This window comes from Piliocolobus tephrosceles, chromosome 6, assembly GCF_002776525.5.
Source record: "Piliocolobus tephrosceles isolate RC106 chromosome 6, ASM277652v3, whole genome shotgun sequence".
Lineage (NCBI taxonomy): Eukaryota > Metazoa > Chordata > Mammalia > Primates > Cercopithecidae > Piliocolobus > Piliocolobus tephrosceles.
This window is the reverse complement of record NC_045439.1, coordinates 25,192,410-25,216,213: the sequence shown is the minus strand read 5'-3', so window position 1 is coordinate 25,216,213 and position 23,804 is coordinate 25,192,410. Positions and strand designations below refer to the sequence as shown.

Genomic DNA, 23,804 nt, shown 5'->3' with positions numbered 1-23,804 from the left:
ACGCCCGGCTAATTTTTTTTTTGTATTTTAGTAGAGACGGGGTTTCACCGTGTTAGCCAGGATGGTCTCGATCTCCTGACCTCGTGATCCGCCCGTCTCGGCCTCCCAAAGTGCTGGGATTACAGGCTTGAGCCACCGCGCCCGGCCCTTAATTCAGAAATTTTCAATTCGGCTCCGTAAATGACAAATACTTTAACAGCAGCTTCTCAAAAACCACCAGTGGAGACAGACCACCCCTTAGTTGAGGATCACAGCTCCTTCTAGTCTGGGAACTTCTTGCTGGACTTCTGCAGCAGCTCATTGGTCCTGGAATAAGTGTCTGCATCCAAAGAACTCTCTACACACCAACAACCAGAAGAGATAAGCCACCTGCAGTACACAGTGCCACCTCCTATCAATGGCACTGCCCTCCTTCTGAGTATAAGGGCCCAGAGCAAGAAGACAAGGCCATTTAGTTCGGATTTAGCCAGGACACAACTGCATTGGCAAATGCCCCCAGCCTGTCTTAGGAGAACTGGCTTGATGTGTCTGCACGGTGAAGACAGTGAATAGAACACCTTTTTTGGTCCACCCAGATAAATCTGCATGGCCAGGATGATGAAAACCATCTGCCTGTAGGCAGCTCTTCATAAATGTTTTCCAAACTAGGCAGAGGTTGCACAGGTCTTTGGACACTAAAGCAGCGTCGTGGGCTTGATGGGGTCTGTGATATGGGTCCTATCCCAGGATGACGACTTTAACACCTCCTATGTCACACATCTGGGTCCAGGTGAAGACTTGGTGTTGGGGAGGATAAACAGTGTAATGTTTTCTTTCTGCTGCAACAAATCCCATTCGTTTTATAGAATACAGTTTTCCAAACTCTCCATTGAGGTGTTTCTTCCAACTCTCACCAAACACCACAGGCATGCTGTGGGCCGCGAGCCTGAGTAGGGCCGCGGCCTTAATTGTCTGGATGTGGAGCAACTGTTCCCGGCTCAGTGGTGAGGGCAGCATGCCTGGCTTGGGGCTATGGGAATGTCGCTCCCTGGCGAGGCTTAGGAGAAGTAGAGGATCTCTGGGTCTTCATCCTGGAGCAGAGGAGGAGCAAACGTGCTGCCCAAAGATCCGTGAGGCTCGCGCTGGGTGTGGCGGTCAGCAATTGGTGCAAACCATGATAATCAGTTTAAAATTCTTTCTTATTTTTTGTGCTGTAGACATTCATCAGTGATTGCTAATCTTCAGTAAGTATCTGTTATACCCACAGCCTTGAATTATTAGTGCCTTGCAGAATGGAGAGGGAGCTACCTTTATTAAATAATATGCCTTAAATACTTAGTGCCAGTGGCTGCCCCAGAGTATATGCATTATGTAAATGTTAGCTAATATTATTAAATTTGGGGAAGAGCGAAATCTGCCCCAGATTGAGGGAGAGAGAGGTGATAGTTGGAGGAAATCAAGGAGGAGATGAGAGGAGTTTGGAAAGAGAAGGGACAAATAACAGTGAGGACATTTAAACTCTCATCTTTACTTCCTCTGGCCCACAACTTCCCCTACCCAAATCCTGAGGAACACTGGGGTGCATGCCTGGCTTCAAGCAGCTACTCAGATAGTTATTATCCTGGGATATTAAAGGAAAGGGGGACCCTAGAAGACCAAAGCCTTGTGACAATGGGGAACCTAGGTAATTAGCTCTCACAACTTCAGGGGGACTCTGGACAGGTAGGGATAGAAGAATAGTGGGAAGGAGAATATTCTCCAGAATATTCAACTTAATATTATGCTCTTATTTGGCTAGTATCTCTTTTGTGCACCTGATATTATGTGATCTGGTACTGACTAGGCTATTCTCCGTGTTCTGCTAATGACAGAGATCTCTTGACAGCAGGAGGCCACTGACCTGGTCTGAGTTCTCCCTTGTACATGATTGTATTTTATAATAAAATGATTCCGGTTGCTTTGAACTAAATAAAACACAAAGCTTTGTTTATTTTTTGCCTTGTTTACTCCAAAAAAGCTATAAATTATTTTCCTTGCCTTTAATCTTTTCCTAAAGTCAAAAATGCTCAGCATGGTATTGACTAGTTTTTCTAGAATAATGCTTTATTGCCAAGATTCAAAAATTGCTTCATTGCATTTAGTAGATTGAGTTCCACCTCAGGCTGGATACATCCCTACCATAGCTTGGCTTAACCATCAGTTTTATCTCTGGATGTTCATGAATCCTTCACCCAGGTCAATCTGATCTCCTGCTCGCCCAACATACCACTTTTACTCTTTTTTTCCCCACCCTACGTTCCCGTCTCATTGCTGAGCCAAATTTTACCCCATCTCCAGGTCTCAACTGACGGCCATCTTTCCTGTGAAAATTTCCCAAATGTTTTAGTCCATACTGATTTTTTCCCATGCAAGTTATGTTGACATTAGTAATCTGGATTCATCAATCAATTGAACAATTATTTGTTAAGCACCGACAATATGTCAGGAACATAATGCAAACTTATTATTTGATTATGTGTTCATTTATATTTCTCACTTATATGTTTATGTATGTTATCTCCAAGAAAACCTTAAGGATTATAATCATTTTTATTTGTTTTCTCAGAATCAGGCACCAAATTGGAATGCAAATAAACCTTTTTTTTTTTTTTTTTTGAGATGTGATTTCCCTCTTGTTGCCCAGGCTGGAGTGCAGTGGCATGATCTTGGCTCACTGCAACCTCCGCCTCCCAGGTTCAAGTGATTCTCCTACCTCAACCACCCGCGTAGCTGGGATTACAGGTATGCACTACCACGCCCAGCTAATTTTGTATTTTTAGTAGAGATGGGGTTTCACCATGTTGGCCAGGATGGTCTCGATCTCTTGACCTCGTGATCCACCCCCTTTAGCCTCCCAAAGTGCCGGAATTACAGGCATGAGCCACGGGGTCTGGCCAACCTATCTTGAATTGACTAAATTATATTTATGATAAATTTAAATAGGATAATTAAACAGGTCATTTGTTAATTTGTCAGTTTATGAACACTAACCACATAAGCTGGGTGACAGACCTTGTATCAATAAGCATTACTTTTCATATGTCTGACCTCATTAAATTTGGCATAGTGACACTTTGTTCAAAAATTTATTAATAATTCATTTTCATAGCTCAAGAAAGGATATAATCAGTAGAACAACTAAAAACAAAACCTCACCTCTACAGAGATAGCCAGTGTGTAGACTTTATTACATAGGCACATATTAAAAAAAAAAAAAAAAAAAAAAACTGGTTTTACATAAAATTAACCACAATAGTGCAAGAGGTTACACTGAATGAGGATGGATGATGAGTGATGGAAAATGCAAGGCTTGGATCAGCTGAATCATTCACTGGATCTTGGGTTCATTCATCCTGACACATTGAAATTTATTACAGACATTACAAGAATGGAGGGTGAGGAATGGTACTTCTCTGTCACCACCTGGCTAAAACACTGATTTTGATTAATCTCTTGAACATGGTAGTTTTCTCCAGGTTCTCTTGGCAAATAGATATAAAAGTTAAATGAATGCTGGCTTAAGGTCAGAGGAGTTCATATCCTTCTCTTCCTTCACCCCTATACTTTAGAACTCTCACATCCAACAGTTTGCTGTTGGGACCTGACTGTACATATGCTTTCCCTGAACTGCTCTGGTAGAATACCACTGGGGTTGCTGATCCAAAGCACAAGGAAGCGCAACAGTGCTTGAGGCTTCAGTCACAGTGTGGGGCTAGATGGCATCCCCAACTAGAATTGAGGGTTTGATCTGTGGGAGAACACAAGCAAATAGGAAGAGGATGCTGGAATTCCTTACTCTGTCCAGTTGGAATCAGTCCAACACATCTGACTACCACAAGGACAACCAGAAAAGAAACTAAAATTACACACTCAAACATACCACAAAAGAGATGCTATTTTGTAGATTGTACATAGTTAATTTTTTTTTTTTTAACTACAATTTGATGTTACTAAGAGATAATGAGGATGAGGAAGGGACTGTCCCTTTTCTCTCATCTGGTTTTGCCATAACTTACAAATAGTCCCAGGATGTTTACTGAGTGTCTTCCTTCAATTTGCACAATATTTTATACAAAATGACATATATATATATATCTCATTGATTATCCTAGCATCCCCAGAACTTGGAGGGTTAGACCTACTTCTGTGTCAAGTGCCTCTTCATGCTCACACCATTGTTCTGATGGATGATGCCAGTGAAACTTCCAAAGAAGCATTCTACCTGATCTTCACCACCCTCTTTGATCCTCTTTTTAAATCTGTGTGTGGAAGGCAACTGCAAAATAGAGGATTTGGAAGGTTGTCTGTTTCTGTTGTCTGGGGAAATTATTAAAAGAAAAAAAAAAAAGATGTGAAAAAGAAAAAGATGGACCAGCTGAGTTTTCCAATCTTAGAAATTTAAATTTCTTGGTTCTTATAAACATAGGAATAGTTATGAAAGGTGGCACCAATGGATATTTTGTAAAATAACCCATAACTTTAGAGCTGGAAAGGACTTGAAGAAACAATCCAATTTCCTCACTTTTTTGTCTCAGGTAACTGAAGCCCAATTGGGAAAACAGCCACTTACTTAACATAGTGATTGTCTCCATGGCTATGTCCTTTAAAGATTCACAGAAACTCCAACTTCCCCTTAATAAATCCATTATGGCATACCTATGAGTGACTTTATATAAACAATCCTCAATGTCCTCCTATCTAGCCTTTCCTCCCTTTAGAGAAGCTGGCTGCTAACACAGCACCTGACCACAGTAGCCACTTGATAAATATTTGTCGACTTGAATTAATCCTGCCATCTATCCCTTTTTACTATGCAATCTTTATTTTTTCCTAGAGCTTCTTACTTTTAACTTTAAGAGATGGCTTCTAGTTCAACTATTTTGAGGCTTGGTATCCAATGCTGATTTGTCATCTCTCTAGATTTTACTTTTTCATATTGAAATTCTTTTTTTAGTCTGTTCTCTTAATAGCTTTTGTTACATCCAATGATCATTTGCCTTTCTCCAGGCACTACCAAACTCATTACTACGGATAGTTTCTGCCTTTACAGGCTTAGAATTGCCAAGTTGAGAGAGACATTTTTTTTTCAATTCTTAAAGCAACTAGAGTTTCTCCAGCAGATTTGCTAAGGCACACTAGAAGAAATGTAAAAATCTCACATTCTTGTTTTAGTTAATACGTGGGAGAATATTGCTAATATGTACATTTGCTTTCTACATTTGTGGTTGCCTTATACATCTCCTTCCCCTTTAATTCCTTAAACACATAAATATGAGTCATCATATCTAAAGCCAGTCTCATTTTAAAAAGATAAGAAATGGTGATTTGTGGGGAATTAGCATTAGACTTTGGTAATGTTTAGAAGTCATCTTTAGGAACTTGGTGAGAGTGCTCTCATTTTATGTAAAGAATTGTCATGGTTTGAATGGGACTTGGTAGTGAAGTGTGTGGACAATGCATTTACCAAATGATATTTTTTGTGGATTTAATTTTTTGTTAGTTTTGTTTGAAATTCCTGTTAAATTGCACTCTGGACATGACCTAAGGCTAGCTTGTCCAACCCTTTGCCCATGACGGTTTTGAATGTGGCCCATGACAAATTCATAAACTTTCTTAAAACATGCTATTTTGGCCGGGCGCAGCGGCTCCTGCCTCTTATCTTGGCACTCTGGAAGGCTGAGGCGGGTGGATCACCTGAGGTCAGGAGTTCAAGACCAGCTGGCCAACATGGTGAAATCCCATCTCTACTAAAAATATAAAAATTAGCCAGGCGTGGTGGTGCATGCCTGTAGTCCCAGCTACTCGGGAGGTTGAGGCAGGAGAATCACTTGAATCCGGGAGGTGGAGGTTGCAGTGAGCCGATACCGTGCCACTACACTCTAGCCTGGGTGACAGAGTGAGACTCCGTCTCCAAAAAAAAAAAAACAAACAAACACTAGGCATGCTTTGAAAGCTCATCAGCTATTGTTAGTGTTAGTGTATTTTATGTGTGGCCCAACCAAGACAATTATTCTTCCTATGTGGCCCAGGGAAGTCAAAAGATTGGACATCCTTGACTAAGGTCTAGATATGCTGGAATTAACATATAATCCTCGTTTTTAGAAGAGCTACAGGTGCCATTCCAACTGGGAGAATTTCTATAAGTAGGCTGGATGGTAGTGCTTCCTACTTAAACCAGTTTAATATTCCCAAGGCTTTTAAGAAAAAACTTCAGCTCATTCTGTTTTCCCACCACTAAACTTAGGGTGAAATATATATCACCTCTGAAATCATGATTTTATCTCACAAATTTCAACCTGACTATCTCAGACCTCCATCTTACTGTGGTGACAAAATAAATGCACAGTAATGGTCTGTGGTTAATGCTGGAAGAACAAAGACCTAGTGCATGAAGACTGGTTGTGCACTCTTATCAAATGCTTTCTTTTCCTACTGACCATTGAAATGGGCAAGGCCCAGGCTCATAGATCTGTTTGACTTGCAGGAACAAAGCAATCAATCACCGTGACTGTGGACAGCATCTATGCTGGTATGCTTTTGGGCACAAAAATGTTTTTCAATGTGAATGAGGTACACCGTAGTTCAAATTCAGCAGCATATTAAGTGCCTAAGTGCTGACAGGTTTTATTACTTGACTCTGGAGGCAGGAATAAAAGGAAAGCAAAATTATTTAAGTCCTTCAGGAAATAAAAGCATGCTTGCTGGCTTTATTATGAGTATCTGATGATAAGTAAGGGTTAAGTAGCCTTAGAGTCTCAGGGTCAGTATTCTTTTAGCAAACATTTATTGAATACATACTCATTTTCCTTTATTTCATGAGTATACATTTGCCCTATCGGCAAGCATTTAAGGTGGCTGAACTCTATTATATTCCAAGCTTTGTGCTAGGTGTTGGAAACACAAAAAATTATATACATTCCTTGCTTTCATGGATCCCATTTCTCAGAAACATAAGTTTCTAGGGAAATAAACTCTTACTCCCAGCCACTGGATTTGAATAGAAATCAGTCTCATTTCAAATAAAAAATATTTTAAATCAAACAGTGTTCTCAAGGATTATGAACCCTGCCAATAATGCAAGAAGGCACAGTCCTAAGGGAAGAGCCAAATAGAAAAAATGAAACTGTCCAGATAATATTTAATATGAATGAAATTCAAACTTTTGATAAGGAATAACTAGTACTATGTCTGCAAGAGCGGGCAAGGGGGATCTAATGGTATCCCCACAAAGTGCCTCACACTGTCTTGTCTGACATGTCAAAATGAGTACATTTCTTATCTTTTTGCTATAAAGTCAAAAAGCAGGCCCTAGACTCAAAAGAAAGCATAGCTCTTGATACCACGTGATATCGAATTTATGTTCTAAGAGTAATACTATATACTGGGAAAATGAATTCATTTTTACTATTTTCACATTATTGATAAAGATTGTGACCACAAAAAGAAAATAAAAGTCCATGTTCAGGGTGGCAAAAGTAGAATCTGCACATCCACTGGTAATTTGCCCAACTGTTTTCTATGTAGGCTATTACATAATTAAATTTGCCCACTTGTGTTTTCTATAGAAGTTATTTAAAACTAGTAAAACACTCCTTACATCTAAAAATATATAGTATTATAATCCCCAAGCCCCTAAATGCTACCCATAATCAGTTTCCTAAAAACAGTAGAGGGAAAACAAATTTGATGAAATTATGATGTTAGGTTTTTAAAAATTAATAACAATTTATGGGTCCGGTATGGTGGCTCACACCTATAATCCCAGAGCTTTGGGAGACTGAGGCAGGCTTATCACCTGAGGTCAGGCATTTGAGAGCAGCCTGGCCAACATGGTGAAACCCTGTCTCTACTAAAAATACAAAAATTAGTGGTGCATGGTGATGGGCGCCTGTAATCCCAGCTACTCTCAGGAGGCTGAGGCAGAAGAATTGCCTGAACTCAGGAGGCAGAGGTTGCAATGAGCCAAGATCGCACCATTGCACTCCAGCCTGGGCAACAAGAGCAAAACTCTGTCTTAATAATAATAATAATAATAATAATAATAATAATAATAATTTGCTTGCAGAATATAGATAGCATAGAAGGGATTTTTCCCAACTCTTGGTAAAAAAAAAAAAAAAAAAAAAAAAAAAAAGGTCCAGGTGCATGTACACCGGAAATGAGAATTCACCATGGCGGGGGAAAATAAGCTCCAACAAGCAATCCACATGTGATGCTAGCAGATGAGGCAGAGATCTTGACGGAGTGCTAAGCCTTAGTGACTAAGGAAGGTGCTGGGATGAGCTTCATTTCCCTTGCCAACTCTCCAGTCCATTTAGATGTTCTGAGGAATCAATCTCAAAAGCCTTTAGTACAACAGGGGAAGAGATATGCTTTGAAATCCCTTGATTAAAAACCTCAAAGGAACTCCACTGTATTTCAAAGATCATGAAAAACCACGTATGAAGAAAAAGACAAATGAAGTTAGAGAGTCTTATTGAGACTAAACCTATATTTAGAAGGAATCTTGGTAGACATATAGAGCAAATCCAATGTAAGATTCCCTTTCACAGCACGTGGGATAGGTGGTTATTTTAACCATTGGGCATTCACAGGAACAGGAAATTTTGCTAACTTGAGTCTATTCCTCTTTAGAACAACTCTTATTAGAAAATTCTTCCTTATATTGAAGCAAACATTTGTCATCTGTGAAGTTCCTCTTCGTTCTTATTTTTGCCCTTTAAAGCTACACAGAATAAGTCTAATTCCTCTTCCTTTTTATAGCTCAACAGAAATTTCGAGGCAGCTATTATATCATTCCCTCCTTGTCTGCACTCCCTTTCCAGCTATACTTTCTGTTCCTTCAGGGAAGCTATTCCTTTGTTCTTGTATCATCAGACCCTTTACAACCCTGGTCACCTGCCTGTGGACACAATCAACTTATTAATGTCTCTCTTAAAATATGATACCCATAATTGAAGTCAACCCTCCATTCAGATATGGACTAGATGGAGGGTTAATGAAAGCATGCAAGGCTTTTATTAACACCAGCTGAACACATTAGCTTTGTGAATAGCCATGATATATTTCTGAGTCAACATTGAACCTCCATTTCTGTAAGGAAATATTTCTCTATAAAGTACTGTGAAACCAGGTCTTCCTAACACTATTCCCATCAACACCACACACATCCATAAACACACACTCCACTCTGTACTTAGAGGGTTGCGTTTTAAAAACCCAGAATTTAGGGTTTCTCATTAATGCCTATTCAATCATTCTTTTACTTTCAGTCTTAGTTCAGATATTTCAAAAAACTGTAACTTTCTATATCCCAGTGTCAATACATATTAAGAATCCAATGATTGTTCATTGAATACATTAATCTTGAATCCATCAGCCAAAAACTGGAGATATTGTTCATTTCTGCATCATCTACAAATCCGACAAAGTGTGCTTTCTGTCCCCCCACTCTATTCTTCATGGGAGAAAACACCAAGATACAAATAAGAAGAGGTGAGTAGGAATGGATGAAGGAAAAGATTAAGTGTCCCAGAAACAGATGAAGAAAAGGAAGATGGAGTGAGTGTTCTGACTCTTGGAATCAGGATATAATGTTCCCAACATTAGAAAAATATGGCTTTTCCTTGTGTCTATCCTAGTGATGCCTTTTCAATCCATTACAATACTGTGATCATCAAACTCTGAATTTTGGGGGAAAGCTCATTCAAGCTTAATTTTAAAACAGCTTTAAAAATTATCTTTGCAGCTTAAATTTCCTATAACGTTTGGGTTAAAGGGACATGCAACTGTTTATTGGTCATGAGGTATAAAAAGCCTCCCAAACGCCCCTTACAGATGCCTGAGGTATTATAGATATTTGTTTCAGGAATCAGAAGTGGATGTATTTTTCAGTGTGAATTTGGGAATTCACTGAGATTAAATCTACCTCTTGAACTGAACATCGTCTTACATTTAATGTCTCTTTTCTCCAGAATGAAGAAAACTAAGCTGAATTTTTGCCTTCCCCTCAACAGCCATTTTGCAGAATGTGGGTCCATTCACAGAATTAAAAAGTCTCCTATTGTGCCTTTTTCCATTGTCTATTGTGACTCAGGATAGCAAATCCTGTGACTGAAACCTTAGAGAGATGGAAAAAAGTGTTCCAATCTAAACAATCTAGAGCCAGAAGGGAAATGTCTTGGAAACTTAACATTTAAAGAATGGAGACACCTCAAAAAGGTCTAGTAAGACCCAAAGAGGAAATTTGTTTTGCACCTTTTCTGAGCCTTTTCTAGACGGAGTGAAAGAGATGGATTCTTAATGAACTTCTCAAGACCGCCTTTTCCAGAAACTTATGTGAGTGACAGATGAACATCAGAAGGGAATCGTGCTAACACTGATGTGGGAGGTTCTTTTCCTGACTGTAACAGTCACAACAAACCACATATCAGTGCTGTGAGATAAGCAGAGACAAGACAAGGAGGCTTAATTATACAGTAAGCTCCAACAGTCAGGTGAACCACATGCTTTAGGCATGACCAGAATCAAAGAGCCTCTCCAGAAGCCACCATTCTCATGGTTTCCTGGTAAAATACAAGTAACTGCAAACAGGAAGATCTGGTACACTGTTCCCAACATGGAGTGGCCACAGCAGGTATTGACTGAAACTTCAGCTACTCAGGAAGACACCCTATCATGACCCTGGGATTAGGATTCCTTCCCGCAAGGCTTTGTCACTGCACTCCACACTCCTTGGGATTTTCCATTTCATCTCCTTCAAAGTCCGGCTTCAAGCTCTTTTTTTGCTCAGTTTCCACCTGCCAAGAATAGAAGTTGGAGATAAAGATCAAAAAGAAGAGAAAAGTATGCAAATAAATAAATAAACCAAAACTCCATAGGTGCTTTGAGATTTCTTGTAATTTTGCTAATGTTTTGGGCTTTAGCCACATTGGAGCTACTGGCCCTGAATATATCGTGTCTCTCTCTTTGTACATGTTCTTTGATTGGTCTGTAATTCCCTGTTCCTCATGGTCCACCAGGAAAATTCTTATTCTTTGCCTTATACATTTGGTCAAAGGTCACCCCTTCAGTGAAGCCATTTTTGACTTACTAAGTAGAATCAGGTACTTCTCCCTGTGAATATCTCCACTGTACCTTGCACACCTGTCTGGCTCCACTATACCATGGGCTCCACAAGACAGGGGCAGGATCTTGTTCAATGTTTTATGCAATAATGTAGGAATACAGCGGGCAATCGACAAAGATTTATCAAATGAATTAACTCCTTTGTAACTGACTGTTTGCACCCCCTCAATACTTGTTTTTTTGTTTGTTTTGTTTTTTGTTTTTTGTTTTTTTTTTTTTGAGACGGTCTCATTCTGTTACCCAGACTAGAGTGCAGCGGCGCAATCGTGGCTCACAGCTCACCATAACCTCCACTTCCCAGGCTCAAGTAATTCTCCTGCCTCAGCCTCTAGAGTAGCTAAGATTACAGGCACGCACCACCATGCCTGGCTAATTTTTGAATTTTTAGTGGAGACAGGGTTTCACCATGTTGGCCAGGCTGGTCTTGAATTCCCGACCTCAAATGATCCACCAGCCTTGGCCTCCCAAAGGTCTGGGATTACAGATATGAGCCACAGCACCTGGCCACCTCCAATACTTTCTCTCTTCAGAAAACCTCCAAACTGATAAATACTGGAGTGTTTACAGTTCTACCGTATCTTCTGCAACATACTGTCGCTGTAATTATCAATAAATAGATTAATCTTTGAAAGTAATACATCTCAACTGAAATCTTTGACAGCTCAGGCAAGGAATTCTTCGAGTTCAGGGTCCAAGTTGCTCCTCTCAGCACCACTTTGGATATTTATGATGCTTGACCTACATACAGGGTAATGATTCAACACCCAACAGTCAGGTTTGAGGGAAGTGCTATTTTTTTCCTCGCCACAAGATGGAGTGTTTGTTCCTTTTGGTAGTTAAATATTTTAGCCCACACAACTAAGGAAACATTTAGAGGAACAATAAATCACCATATAAATCCAAGGATATTATTATAAATAGAAAACCACTTTGCAAAATCCTTCTTTAACAAACTCCCTTTCCAATCGTTGGCATTTAATCTCCTATTGAATTTCTAACTCCCCAGGAATGTATCGCTTTCTGTTTATGTCAGAAAACTAAAGTTTCATGATTCCTTCCACAGCCCTGATCCTGTTACTATTATAAACGTTTGCTTGGCTTTTGAGTTTTGTCCTGTTACAGCCCAGTACCCCAGTCATACATGTCCTAACTTCGTTCAGGTCCACTTCATCAACTCTAACTGAAACATATGCTTTGGGATAGCGCTTTCTCTCCTCTACTTCCAAGCTTACTACTCTGTGACATCAATTATATCGCAAATGAATAATAACAACTTTACCCCATTGTCCTTTTTCTTTTTTTGAGACACAGTCTGGCTCTGTCACTCAGGTTGGAGTACAGTGGTGCAATCACGGCTCACTGCAGCCTCAACCTCTCAGACTCAAGTGATCCTCCTGCCTCAGCCTCCTGAGTAGCTGGACTACACGCACATGCCACCATGCCCGGCTAATTTTTGTACTTTTTACTTTTACATGTTGGCCAGGCTGGTTTTGAACTCCTGAACTCAAGTAATTGGCCCACCTCCACCTCCCAAAGTGCTGGGATTACAGGTTTGAGCCACTGTGCCCGGCCCCCATTATTCTTTTTGTTGTCATTGCTCATAATGACAGAAAGACATTATATTCTCTTTGAAGAGCCTCTTTATTTTTTTTCAACCTTTCTCTCATCCACTAGCCAGATGATGCATTTAAATCAGAGCAGACGCATCCACAGCTATGTAGGGGGAACTTCCTCTAAGGCAGTAAGAGGTTACCAGGCGAGAACACAGTAAGCATGGCTAAAGGAATAAGAGAGGAAGGGTAGTGGGGTGAACAAATGGACTTGGAAGCATTAGCCAGATGCTTCCCAAGGCTACCTGGTAGCTGTAGTGTGCAGAATAATTGACCCACTTCCTGACATCAGTCTTATCTTCCACGGAGATAGATCTCACGCTGGCTTTGGAGGCAGAAGTTGTGGGCATGCTGAACTCGACATTCACGTGATTGGCAAATCTGGAAGGCACTTCCCGGTCAGAGCCGAGTTCAAGGTGGCAAAAGAAACAGTGTGGGTGACCGGAAGCTATGAAAAAAAGACAATCGAGAAATCAGATTATTTGAGGAGAAAGTGGAAGGAGCAGCCAAAGGAGCCACTTCAGTAACAAAGGAGGCCTGTGGGCTCGGCACCTGGCGGGCTTTCAGACGGTCCAGTGTTGAGCAATAGGATCCGCCCGGCTCAGCAGAATTCACGCTCTGTGTGCCTCAGCCCCTTGATGTAACTCCATCGGATTCTAGCAGCCTGGTATCCCAGCAATAAAACCCAAGGCCTGAGAAACAGGGGCCATCCTGCCTGCTCGGGTGAGAGTGAGATGTGAACACAGCCCAAACACTAAGAAATAAGGGGTAAGGATGTAAAGAATGGAATAGAAGGGATCAGCACTTGGCACCTAATAAAATATCAGTGACAGCTTCCTGGAGCAAATCATTGCTTTCCTTTGACGAATGAACTGATTTTCTTAATAGCATTTCATAGTTTCAAAATGCTTTTGGCATGCTTTTGTGCGTGATATATGTAAATGACAAAGACTTTATAAATAGCTGGCACACAGATATTAGCGAGGCATATGGAACACTGGGCAAAACACCAACCAGCAGAACACCTGGGTTGGACTTCCAGCTCCCCTACCAAGCAGCAGAGCTCCTGCCCTCAAGTCCTTTATAGTCTCCAGGCCTCAATTCCTCCTCTGTAAAGTGGGGAGATTAGGGTACGAGGAAACAGTAAAACACGGTGGACTGGACAATGCCAGGCACAGCCCCTTGCTGCTCTTTCATTCTATACATCTATGGGTAATTCCACTATACTCGTGATGGCAAATCGGGTTTGATTTTCACTCGAGAACTGTTATTGAGATTTTTGAGGAAAAAGAGTTAGAGCTTAGTTCTATGACCATAACCACTGAAAACACCACTGTCATTCATCTGCCATATAGGAAGCACTGAAGCACCCTATGACTCGTTCGATGTTAAATCTTTTTTTTTTTTTTTTTGGAGATGGAGTCTCACTCTGTCACCCAGGCTGGAGTGCGGTGGTGCGATCTCGGCTCACCTGCAACCTCCACCTCCTAGGTTCACGCCATTCTCCTGCTTCAGCCTCCCGAGTAGCTGGGACTACAGGCACTCGCCACCACGCCCAGCTAATTTTTTGTATTTTTAGTAGAGACGGGGTCTCACCACGTTAGCCATGATGGTCTTGATCTCCTGACCTTGTGATCCTCCTGCCTGGGCCTCCCAAAGTGCTGGGATTACAGGCATGAACCACTGCGCCTGGCCTTGATGTTAAATCTTTTACACAGATTCTCTCTTTGAGTCTTCATTATGATCCTTTGAGGTCAAAATGTTACCTTCGTTTTATAGTTGAGGAAGGTAAGGCTTAGGGAGGTAAAATGAGCTACCCACAGTCACAGCTAGAAAGTGGCAAAGCTAAAAACAACCTAGCAGGAGGCCGAGGTGGGTGGATCACGAGGTCAGGAGATCGAGACCATCCTGGCTAACAAGGTGAAACCCCGTCTCTACTAAAAATACAAAAAATTAGGCGGGCGTGGTGGCAGGTATCTGTAGTCCCAGCTACTCAGGAGGCTGAGGCAGAAGAATGGCATGAACCCGGGAGGTGGAGCTTGCAGTGAGCCGAGATTGCACCACTGCACTCCAGCCTGGGGGACAGAGCGAAACTCTGTCTCAAAAAAAAAAAAAAAAAAAAAACTGAACCTAGCAGTCTGACCCCAGGGTGTTCTTAACCACTTTGTCTGAGTCATAACCTCATGGTCCCCAAAACACAAGACCAAGTTTGCAGGGTGACAGGGGTAGAGGGGGATTGAGCTATAAGAACCCCCATATAGCAACTAGCTATAGATAAACAACATGAAATGACCTTGCCTTAACTATGTAACTGAAACAGCCCCTTAGTTATCCCAGTTTCCACAAACAAACAATTCCAATGTTCTTTATTGGTCTGGCCAGGACTTTTCAATCTCAGAGAGTGAGGACATACACACCCGCTCTCCAAGGAAAACATTAGATAGTGAAGTATTTGTTTTGCTCTGTTTCACAGACATAACATATTTCAGTGGTTATTTCTAAAGAGTAAAGCTTTGGAAAATTGAAAAATGTGCACTAATTTTAGGAAAAGAATTTATGTAAGATACATATAAGAGTAAAAATTAAATTACTTGAAAATGAATCCATTCAATGTTTTTAAATTGTGTGCCACAGATGTAATGATACAGCTATCATTTATGGGACATTTATTACAGAGCAGATACTGCGCTAAGCCCTTAAAAGCATTATCTCATTTCATTCTGAATGAACTAGATATTAATAACCCTATTTTATAGATGAGAAAAATTAGGTTTCTCTGAGAGGGTTAAGTAAATTGCCCGAGGTCGCACAGCCATTAAGTGGTAGAGCTGGAAATAAGATTCAGAGATGACTCTGCCTTCAAACTATGTCCTAAATTCTTCTCAATATATTGCTGTGAAATTAGATCACAACAAAGTATACAGAAGCATCTCTTTATTTAATAGCAACTTGGACAACTCTTTTAAACTAATTACACTTATTTCGCACATTGTTGGAATATGGAGTAATCTTTCCTTTCTACCCAACTGATTCCCTCCTTTTACTCCACCAAAGTGTATTCACAGCAAATTCTGAAAGCAGCATTCTTTCCTAGAATCCTAGCATCAACTCTCAGATGGGTAAGGGTGGTGGACAGTTAAGGAAGTTCAATTTTGAAAGCTATTGTGGTTTAATTCATAGTAATGCATTCAATAAGTCCACACATTCTGTCATTTTCCTTGATGAGGTTGAGAAAATTCAACAAAAAAATCCGATTTTTAAAATTTCCCATACAAGGATGATCATATTGGGACTGTTTTCCCTCTACCAGGTCTAATGAAAAGGGGGGGTTCCTGCAAAGAAAGCCACGTATGCAGGACAGAATGTTTCGTTTCCTGGCGGATGATCTGTGGAAGCAGCAGGACTTATTTTGGTGCCTTCTAAGATGAAGAAAAACTCCCAGCGCTTTGGGAGGCTGAGGCGGGCAGATCACGAGGTCAGGAGGTCGAGACCATCCTGGCTAAGATGGTAAAACCCCGTCTCTACCAAAAACACAAAAAAATTAGCCACGCGTGGTAGCGGGCGCCTTGTAGTCCCAGCTACAAGGGAGGCTGAGGCAGGAGAATGGAGTGAACCCAGGAGGCAGAGCTTGCAGTGAGCCAAGATCGTGCTACTGCACTCCAGGCTGGACGACAGAGAGAGACTCCATCTGAAACAGAAAAACAAAGAAAGAAAAACTCTTGGGACGAGGGTGGGAGGGATCCTTGGAGAGCTCAGAGAGGAGAGCTGCCCACGTATGTGGCTGGGCTGGGCCCCACCGGCGGGAGTCACATTGGAATTCAAAGGTGGCTGCTTGGTCTCTTGGTGGCTGGGAATGGGACAAGCCTGCTGTGGCTATAGGCTAAGGATGCCAGCAACACAAGGGTGATGACCTGCTGGCCTCTGTTGCCTGGGCTTTGACTGCCCTGCCCACTGGAGCCTATAGGGCTACTGTAGGCAGGAACGTGTGAGGAGAGGTAGGCTTCCAGCCAGCCGGGCCTTTGACTTCAGCTGAGCCCTAGCTTCTTTAAAGAAGGTTAAGGATTACAAAAAATAACCTGTACAAAGCATCTTCCCAGGGCTGTCTGAACACCTAGACAGAAGAGCCCAGGAAAGGGCTATTACTAAAAGATAACCATCAATTCTCTGGGTTCCCGGATGGAACACTGCAAGGTAGGGCAGGAGCTGGGCACAGTGAATACCAGCAGTGGGTGAGAACTTCCATTCTGCCTGGAATTCAGATCCTATACACCGCAAGTTTCCAGAAAAGGGTGCTGTCCATTTCCCGAACGGGTATGGAAAACATACCATTGACCAGAGAAGTGTAAGAAGCCTCTTTTTGGGGTTTCACTATTGAAAATATTGTTATATAACCATGACAGCAAAAGCAGTAATGGGGCAAGGCTGTGAGGATTTAAGTAAGAAGCATCAACAGATATCCTTATGCTGTGCTATAATTTCAAAAATCTTCCACAAACGAGGTTCCAGCAATCTGGAAACAGATATGTAAAACAGCATATAAGCTGCATTTACTTGCCCTTGAGCCAACAGAACACTCTCCACTGGGAATCATTAGGAGAGTGTTTGCTGAAGGCCTGGTTTTGCTTTTTCCCTGTCCTGTATCCACCCTCCCTCTTTTCTGGTAGCAGTCTTTTTCTTTCTCTCCTTTTGGGAAATAATCTTCCCCAGGGCTACATGTTGTCTTGGTGGTCACGTCAGTCAAAACACACTCCTCTCCCCTAGTCTCTTGAGCCAAGTTGCAAAAGAACGAAAAAATAGGGCCAGGGGTGGTGCCTTAGACCTGTAATCCCAGCACTTTGGGAGTAGGAGGCAGGCAGATCACCTGAGGTCAGGAGTTCAAGACCAGCCTGGCTAACATGGTGAAACCCTGCCTCTACTAAAAATACAAGAATTTAGCTACTCAGGAGGCTGATGCAGAAGAATCGCTTGAACCCAGGAGGTGGAAGTTGCAGTGAGCCGAGATCGCGCCACTGCACTCCAGCCTGGGTGACACGGCAAGACTTCATTAAAAAAAAAAAAAAAAGTCTGTGATGATTTGTCCTAAGGCTACATGCTGAGGAGATATCCATTAGTCTCTATGACCAGAGCTACTCTACTGCTGTCTTTCTAAAGTCTTCTGGATCAGTCTTTTCCTCAGGTCTCTGAGCTATCCCATCCAATAATTTGTTTTGTTGCTTAAGGTAGCCAATAAGTCTTTGTTACTTATAATAATAATCATAATAAACCTTCATGCAGTACTTTTAAATGTTTGGGAGAAATCACTTTGAAACAAATAGATACGTCTGTACTCACTGGAAAAACTGCAAATATCTGTTCTTCTGGTAGAAATTATTTCAATATTTGTGTCTATTTGACTCCATCTATCAGGAGACACCCGTGATAGATTGAGAAAAGGACCCTGGATGTGACTGCATGACTCTCTAGATGCGTCACATCACCTTCCCAACCTTAATTTTCTCATCTATAAATAACCTAAGTTATCCCCAAGGTCCCTGCCAGCTTGAAAATCCGGTAATTCCATGGTTGTCTCTTTCCAAGGGCTTCCGTGTCAGAGGAGAGTTCAGGGTTTTCTCTCTTCCTCTGTCAAGTCAGAGGGGCCCCGTGGATAAGGTAGAAGTTACAGTGCTACCGCCAGCAGAAGACAGTACTGATTTCAGGGGAAATGAATAAGCAGGCACAGAGAGGAACACTTGGTTTTAAAAATTCTGTCAGTTTAGAAATCCAGCCTCAAACACAGAGGTCCAATTGTCTCTTCAGTTTGCACAGCTACACCCAGTGTCTGATACAGAACGCCCGGTGTGTGTCCATTCCCTGGACTGCCTGGGGAGCTGGCCAGATCCTACTGCCGTCTGCCATCACATTGCTTTACACTTAGGATATAATAATACAGCCACTTCACACTCAGAGCGGGAGAGGAAGACTCTGAACACACTGCTAGGATTTGTAGTGAGAATGGAAGAAAGGAGAGCCACACAAGAGAAAGCCATTTGAATCAAGAGTTTTTCCAAACCTTATTCTTTTTGCTCAGCTAGCATATCCACTTTTGTTAACAGATGGGCAATATGTATTCTAAACAAGAAGGGGTTTAAAGGCTTACAAGATCATGGGCTTGCTGCCTACCACTGGGGTCACCCAGACATACTCTAAGAAATATATGTATTAGTGCTGGTTTGACTGTTCCCTCATTTTGTCATTTCACTAAATCTCACTGGACCCACGGGGGAATTGCCTTCTGCACTCACTCAAGCACAAAAGCATCCCTGATAGCCGTGAGCAGCCCAGCTAGGGCTGGTAAGCATTTTTTTTTGTTTGTTTGTCTAGATAAAACATTCTTTTCTTTACATTTTGTCTGCTAGAATTCTGGCCCTTTTAGAAATTCATGTCCTAGCTGGATCTTCAGTCTGATTGAAGGCCACTTTTCTTTCCCATCCCCCAGTCCCACAGCCAAACTCTGAACTTGAGATATGATGACTGACAGGCCTTGCACAGGGTAGCTGGAGTCATAAAATTAACCTCTCAGTGTATTGTCCATGACTGGCCATAAACTGGCCCTTTTACCTACATCGAGGGCAGTGTGAGAAAGATGTCTCTTCAGAAGCCATCTAGAAATGAATCACTTCCAGCACCACAGCTAATACGTTAATGAGTCCCCAAAGAATATAAATTCAGAAGCTGCCCTGAAAAGCTGCTTAGCAGCTCAGCTGAGAAGAATAATCCCTAGTTTTATGGAAGATGTGGGATAATGAGGGGGTGAAAAGACAGAGTGAACTGGGACACTATATGCATTACTTACCTTGCTCAATTATTTTTCCTTTTCTGGTCCCACTCCCCCTCCATCACCACTCCCATCACACAGTACAAACAAGCACTTCATACAGGACGTGGAACTTTGATCTCAGCTTTTTCACAAGGGTATGTTTGTTTTCACAGAAGAGGAACCGCCACCCACCTGAGTTTTTGTCGGGCAGTCGGTTTATCCTCCACACAATGGAGTTGAAGGCATGCTCATACTTGGCAGTTCCCAGAGTTACTCTCATGACAGGCTCAGAGCCAGAAACACTAGTGGAGCCAAAACTTGCCCCCCGGTTCACTTTGGCTTTCAAAGACTTTTCCCCCAGGACACTTTCCCTGCGGAAGTTTTTCACCCACTCGCTGGGCACAGGGTAACGGATCATCACATTCTCACAGGGAACCTGAGTGAGGGGGTCACGATTGGAGGAGAAGCCAGTTGACATCCTCAGCCAGCTCTGCACCTCCACCTCTGCCCCATTGACGCTTGCGGCTGTCCTGAGTGTGAAAGGCAAGGTCTTCTCAGCAAACACTGTCCTGAACCGCATTAGCTCAAACCGGCATGCATCCAAAGGGTTAAACAGAATGACCCGCGAGTTGTGGAATACATCCTCATCCACACACCCGTGGAAACGGCACTCATGGAGCTTGATCCACTTTGTGGTGGTGGTGGGCATGATGTCCTGCCTCAAAACTATTTCATTCCCTTTGACGAGGATGTCATTGAGGCCCAGGCGGCACTCTGCAAGCCCAGACAGGAAACTCAGGATGTGTATCCGCGTCAAGACATGGTGCTGGAGAATCTGGTTGTCTCCTTTGCTCACGGTGCCAGAGAATTCATCTCTGACATCCACTGTAATCTCCTCTTCAAGGTAGTTCAGGCCAACTGTGCTCAAATCCATTGACAACACTGGCAGATCCATGAGACGGTCCTGAACTGCGTGGATGAAACTCAGGAAGTCATCGTAATTGGTGGTGCCCAGCTTAATCACCTGTTCCCTCTCTGCTGTGTGAGCCACAGCAGGTTTGGGCTGGTATTTCTTCTTCTCCTTATAGGTGACACGGTCTATCCGCAAGCTGTGGATTCTGCCATTCTCATCATAGTTTTGAAGCCGGGGTTCTGAAATCTCGTGACAGATCTCCAGCTTGAACTCACGGAATGGTTTTTCTAGGCCTTGCTCATAGTACAGCTGCAGGTAACCAGCATCTGTCAGTTTGACGTAAATCGGTCCCCAGTGCCTGGAGGACATGATGTTTTTCTTCTCAGGGATCCTCAACATCATTGGCCACCCGTCACGGGGCTGGGACCGTGCTGATCCAGGCGGGTGAGCATCTAGTTCAATCCAGGCTATCGGGTCATCATCAGGTAGAGTTGCACTGCCAAAGTGATCAGGGTCATCAATTTGGAGTTGTTTGAGTTTTTCAACAGCATCAGAGTGTGACTGGGTTTTGCTTGAATCGTCAAAACTGATGGCATCCTGGTAGATGACAATGAGGGAATCTCTTTGGCTTTTGCCCGCAGTACTAGAAATGGAACTGTTTTGGGAGCGCCTCTCCTGTTCCTCAAAGAAAGCACTGAAAGGGTTGATAGGGGAGGGCTGTACATCCTGCAGAGTCTCATTCAGGAAAGGGTTGGTTGCCCTCCAAGGTGGAGCCTCAGCTACAGAAGGCGTGTGGTTTAAAGAGGAAATGTCCAGCTTCTGAACTTTGGAGAAGTTCATCAAAGTGCTCTTGGGACGGTCCCTCTTCTTAAATGATCCCATGGAATTATAAGGTACCTCTGGGATCATAGATGCACTTGGTGGAGTATTTGGCTTCAGAGGAGAGGTGATTGGTGCTAAAGGGCAGCTGACTTCATTGTCATCAAAGGTGACCCAGCTGGGAAAACGAGCAGAGGTCACTGGAGGGGCAGGGTGCCCATTCATGGCTGGACTGCCGGCCTGCCAGCTGATGGCCTCCATTTCTACTTCTTCATCTTCCTGAAGCGAGGAGGAATTGTCTAAAAGGAAAAGGAGAATGTATGAGCTACTGTTCGGGGGCTCTAGAGGTAAGGAAAACTGAAGTATGGGAATGAGGGATTACTAGAATTTCAACTGGAATCCAGTACATTCCAAAGCAGCTCATTACCTGTTTCAGGTGCTTAGTCTGGGCGTAGATCTCACATATTTGTAACAAGCACCCCAGAGGAGCTATCGCATTAAGTGCAATAAGAACACAATGGCTATATCAATACAGAAGTATTGACTGGTAGTACCAAGGTCTCTTGCAATTTATAGACTCTTCCTTATTTTATAACAGCTTCTGGAATCGATGTTTTCTGTACTTAGCTTTAAGAAATGTATTCTTAATTTTTAAACATTGAAAACCATCTCCTATATAAAATGATATAAGCTCATCTCACTGAAAAAAAAACAAGTTATCTTCTTATAAGTGATAATATGATTACATATAATATTCTTGGAGGGATTTTAGCCTAAATACAATGAATAAATATTAAAGACAAACGGTCAACCTTCTTAATTCAGTAAGTTCATACATGTGAATAAGAAAAACACAAAAACCCCAATAGAAGTCTGAGTAAAGAACATAAACAGACAACTCATCAAAGAGAAACTAAAAAATGTCTAATAAGTATGTGAAAAATATCCAATCTCACTAGTAATAAGAAAAATGGCCGGGCGCGGTGGCTCATGCCTGTAATCCCAGCACTTTGGGAGGCCGAGGCAGGTGTATCACAAGGTCAGGAGTTTGAGACCAGCCTGGCCAACATGGTGAAACCGTCTCTACTAAAAATACAAAAAAATTAGCTGGGCGTAGTGGCGGGCACCTGTTATCCCAGCTACTTGGGAGGCTGAGGCAGGAGAATCACTTGAACCTGGGAGGTGGAGATTGCAGTGAGCCGAGATTGCGCCACTGCACTCCAACCTGGGCAACAGAGCAAGACTCCATCTCAAAAATGAAAAATGAAAAAAAAAAAAATCAGTGAAGATTCTGACAGATTTTAGTGCTCAATGAGGGTAAGAGTGCCATAATAGGAGCACTAAGTGGACACTTAATGAAACTGTAAGTTGCAACAGATGCTCTGAAAAGAGATTGGGCAATTTATATTAAGGACCTTAACACATGTTCATAAACAATGACTTAGTAATTCTACCCCGAGAAAATAAATCTAAATTATGAACCAAGTTTGAAGAACAGAGATGTCCATTTTGGCATTATTTATAATAGGGGAAAATATTTTAAATATTCAACAATTGGGTAAGTGTTAAGAAATTGAAGCCTACAATAAAAATAATACCCACCCACTAAAATGTTTACAAGTATGCAGTATATCATGAGGAAATGCTCATGATATAATCCTTTTTTCTCTAAAATATTTTTTCCATCTTGAAGTTTATTTTTTATGATAAAAAGGTTATTACAAATAAAACTCCACTTTAGCAGGGCCTTCCAGGAAGGAGATAATAGGACTTGGGTTTGATGAGGGAAAGATCTAAATTTTTTCAGTAACCTAAGGACCGTGGGTATCTGCTGGGGCTGTGGGAAGGGAGGGGAAATGAGGCTTTTAGCAAGGAGGAATGAATTCTGATGAAGGAACAGCACAGACAACAAATGTGTGCATATAGTAGGTACTCAATAAGGTTTTTTGATAAAATAAGTGAGAAAATAAACTTCGCTTTAGAGTAGCTCTTCCATTCTCTACGTCTGCAGGAATGTGTATGAGAGATCTCTGCTACCATCACACCCACTGTTTCGATGGCCAGTCGTTTGGAAACAAAGGGAAACGGATACTCAAATGATCGAGTTTTCTAACCACCTCACTACACCTTCATGCATATCACATCCAACCACACCATCAGCAATGCTGCACATAATTGCACATGCAATTACAAGGATGGGATGCTGACTTGTCATCCATCTTTCCAAGTAATTTATTCAAACAGCAATTCTCTCAACTGAAAATGTCGGTTTGAAAATGTTAGGCTAGGCCGGGCACGGTGACTCACGCCTGTAATCCCAGCACTTTGGGAGGCTGAGGCAGACAGCTCACTTGAGGTCAGGTGTTCGAGACCAGCCTGGCCAACACGGAAACCCTGTCTCTACTAAAAATGCAAAAATTAGCTGGGCGTGGTGGCATAAGCCTGTAATCCCAGCTGTTCGGGAGGCTGAGGCAGAAGAAGCGCTTGAACCTGGGAGGCAGAGGTTGCAGTGAGCCGAGAT

The 23,804-nt window shown here is 42.1% G+C and overlaps 1 protein-coding gene and 1 pseudogene across 2 annotated transcripts in view; both read right to left on the bottom strand.

Moving 5' to 3' along the window:
* Positions 1–248: 248 nt before the first annotated feature.
* Positions 249–5,041, bottom strand: LOC111521667 (annotated as a pseudogene).
* Positions 5,042–8,074: 3,033 nt separating this feature from the next.
* Positions 8,075–23,804, bottom strand: part of STON2 (stonin 2) — a 171,488-nt gene continuing 155,758 nt past the window's right edge. For both annotated transcript variants that reach the window (XM_026455570.1, XM_026455573.1), the window contains 3 exons: positions 19,744–21,582; positions 13,001–13,203; positions 8,075–10,817 (listed from right to left, as the gene is read on the bottom strand). In XM_026455570.1, coding sequence (XP_026311355.1) covers positions 10,734–10,817; positions 13,001–13,203; positions 19,744–21,582 — 2,126 coding nt within the window. In that variant the 3' untranslated portion in view covers positions 8,075–10,733. The remainder of the gene's footprint in view (positions 10,818–13,000; positions 13,204–19,743; positions 21,583–23,804) is intronic.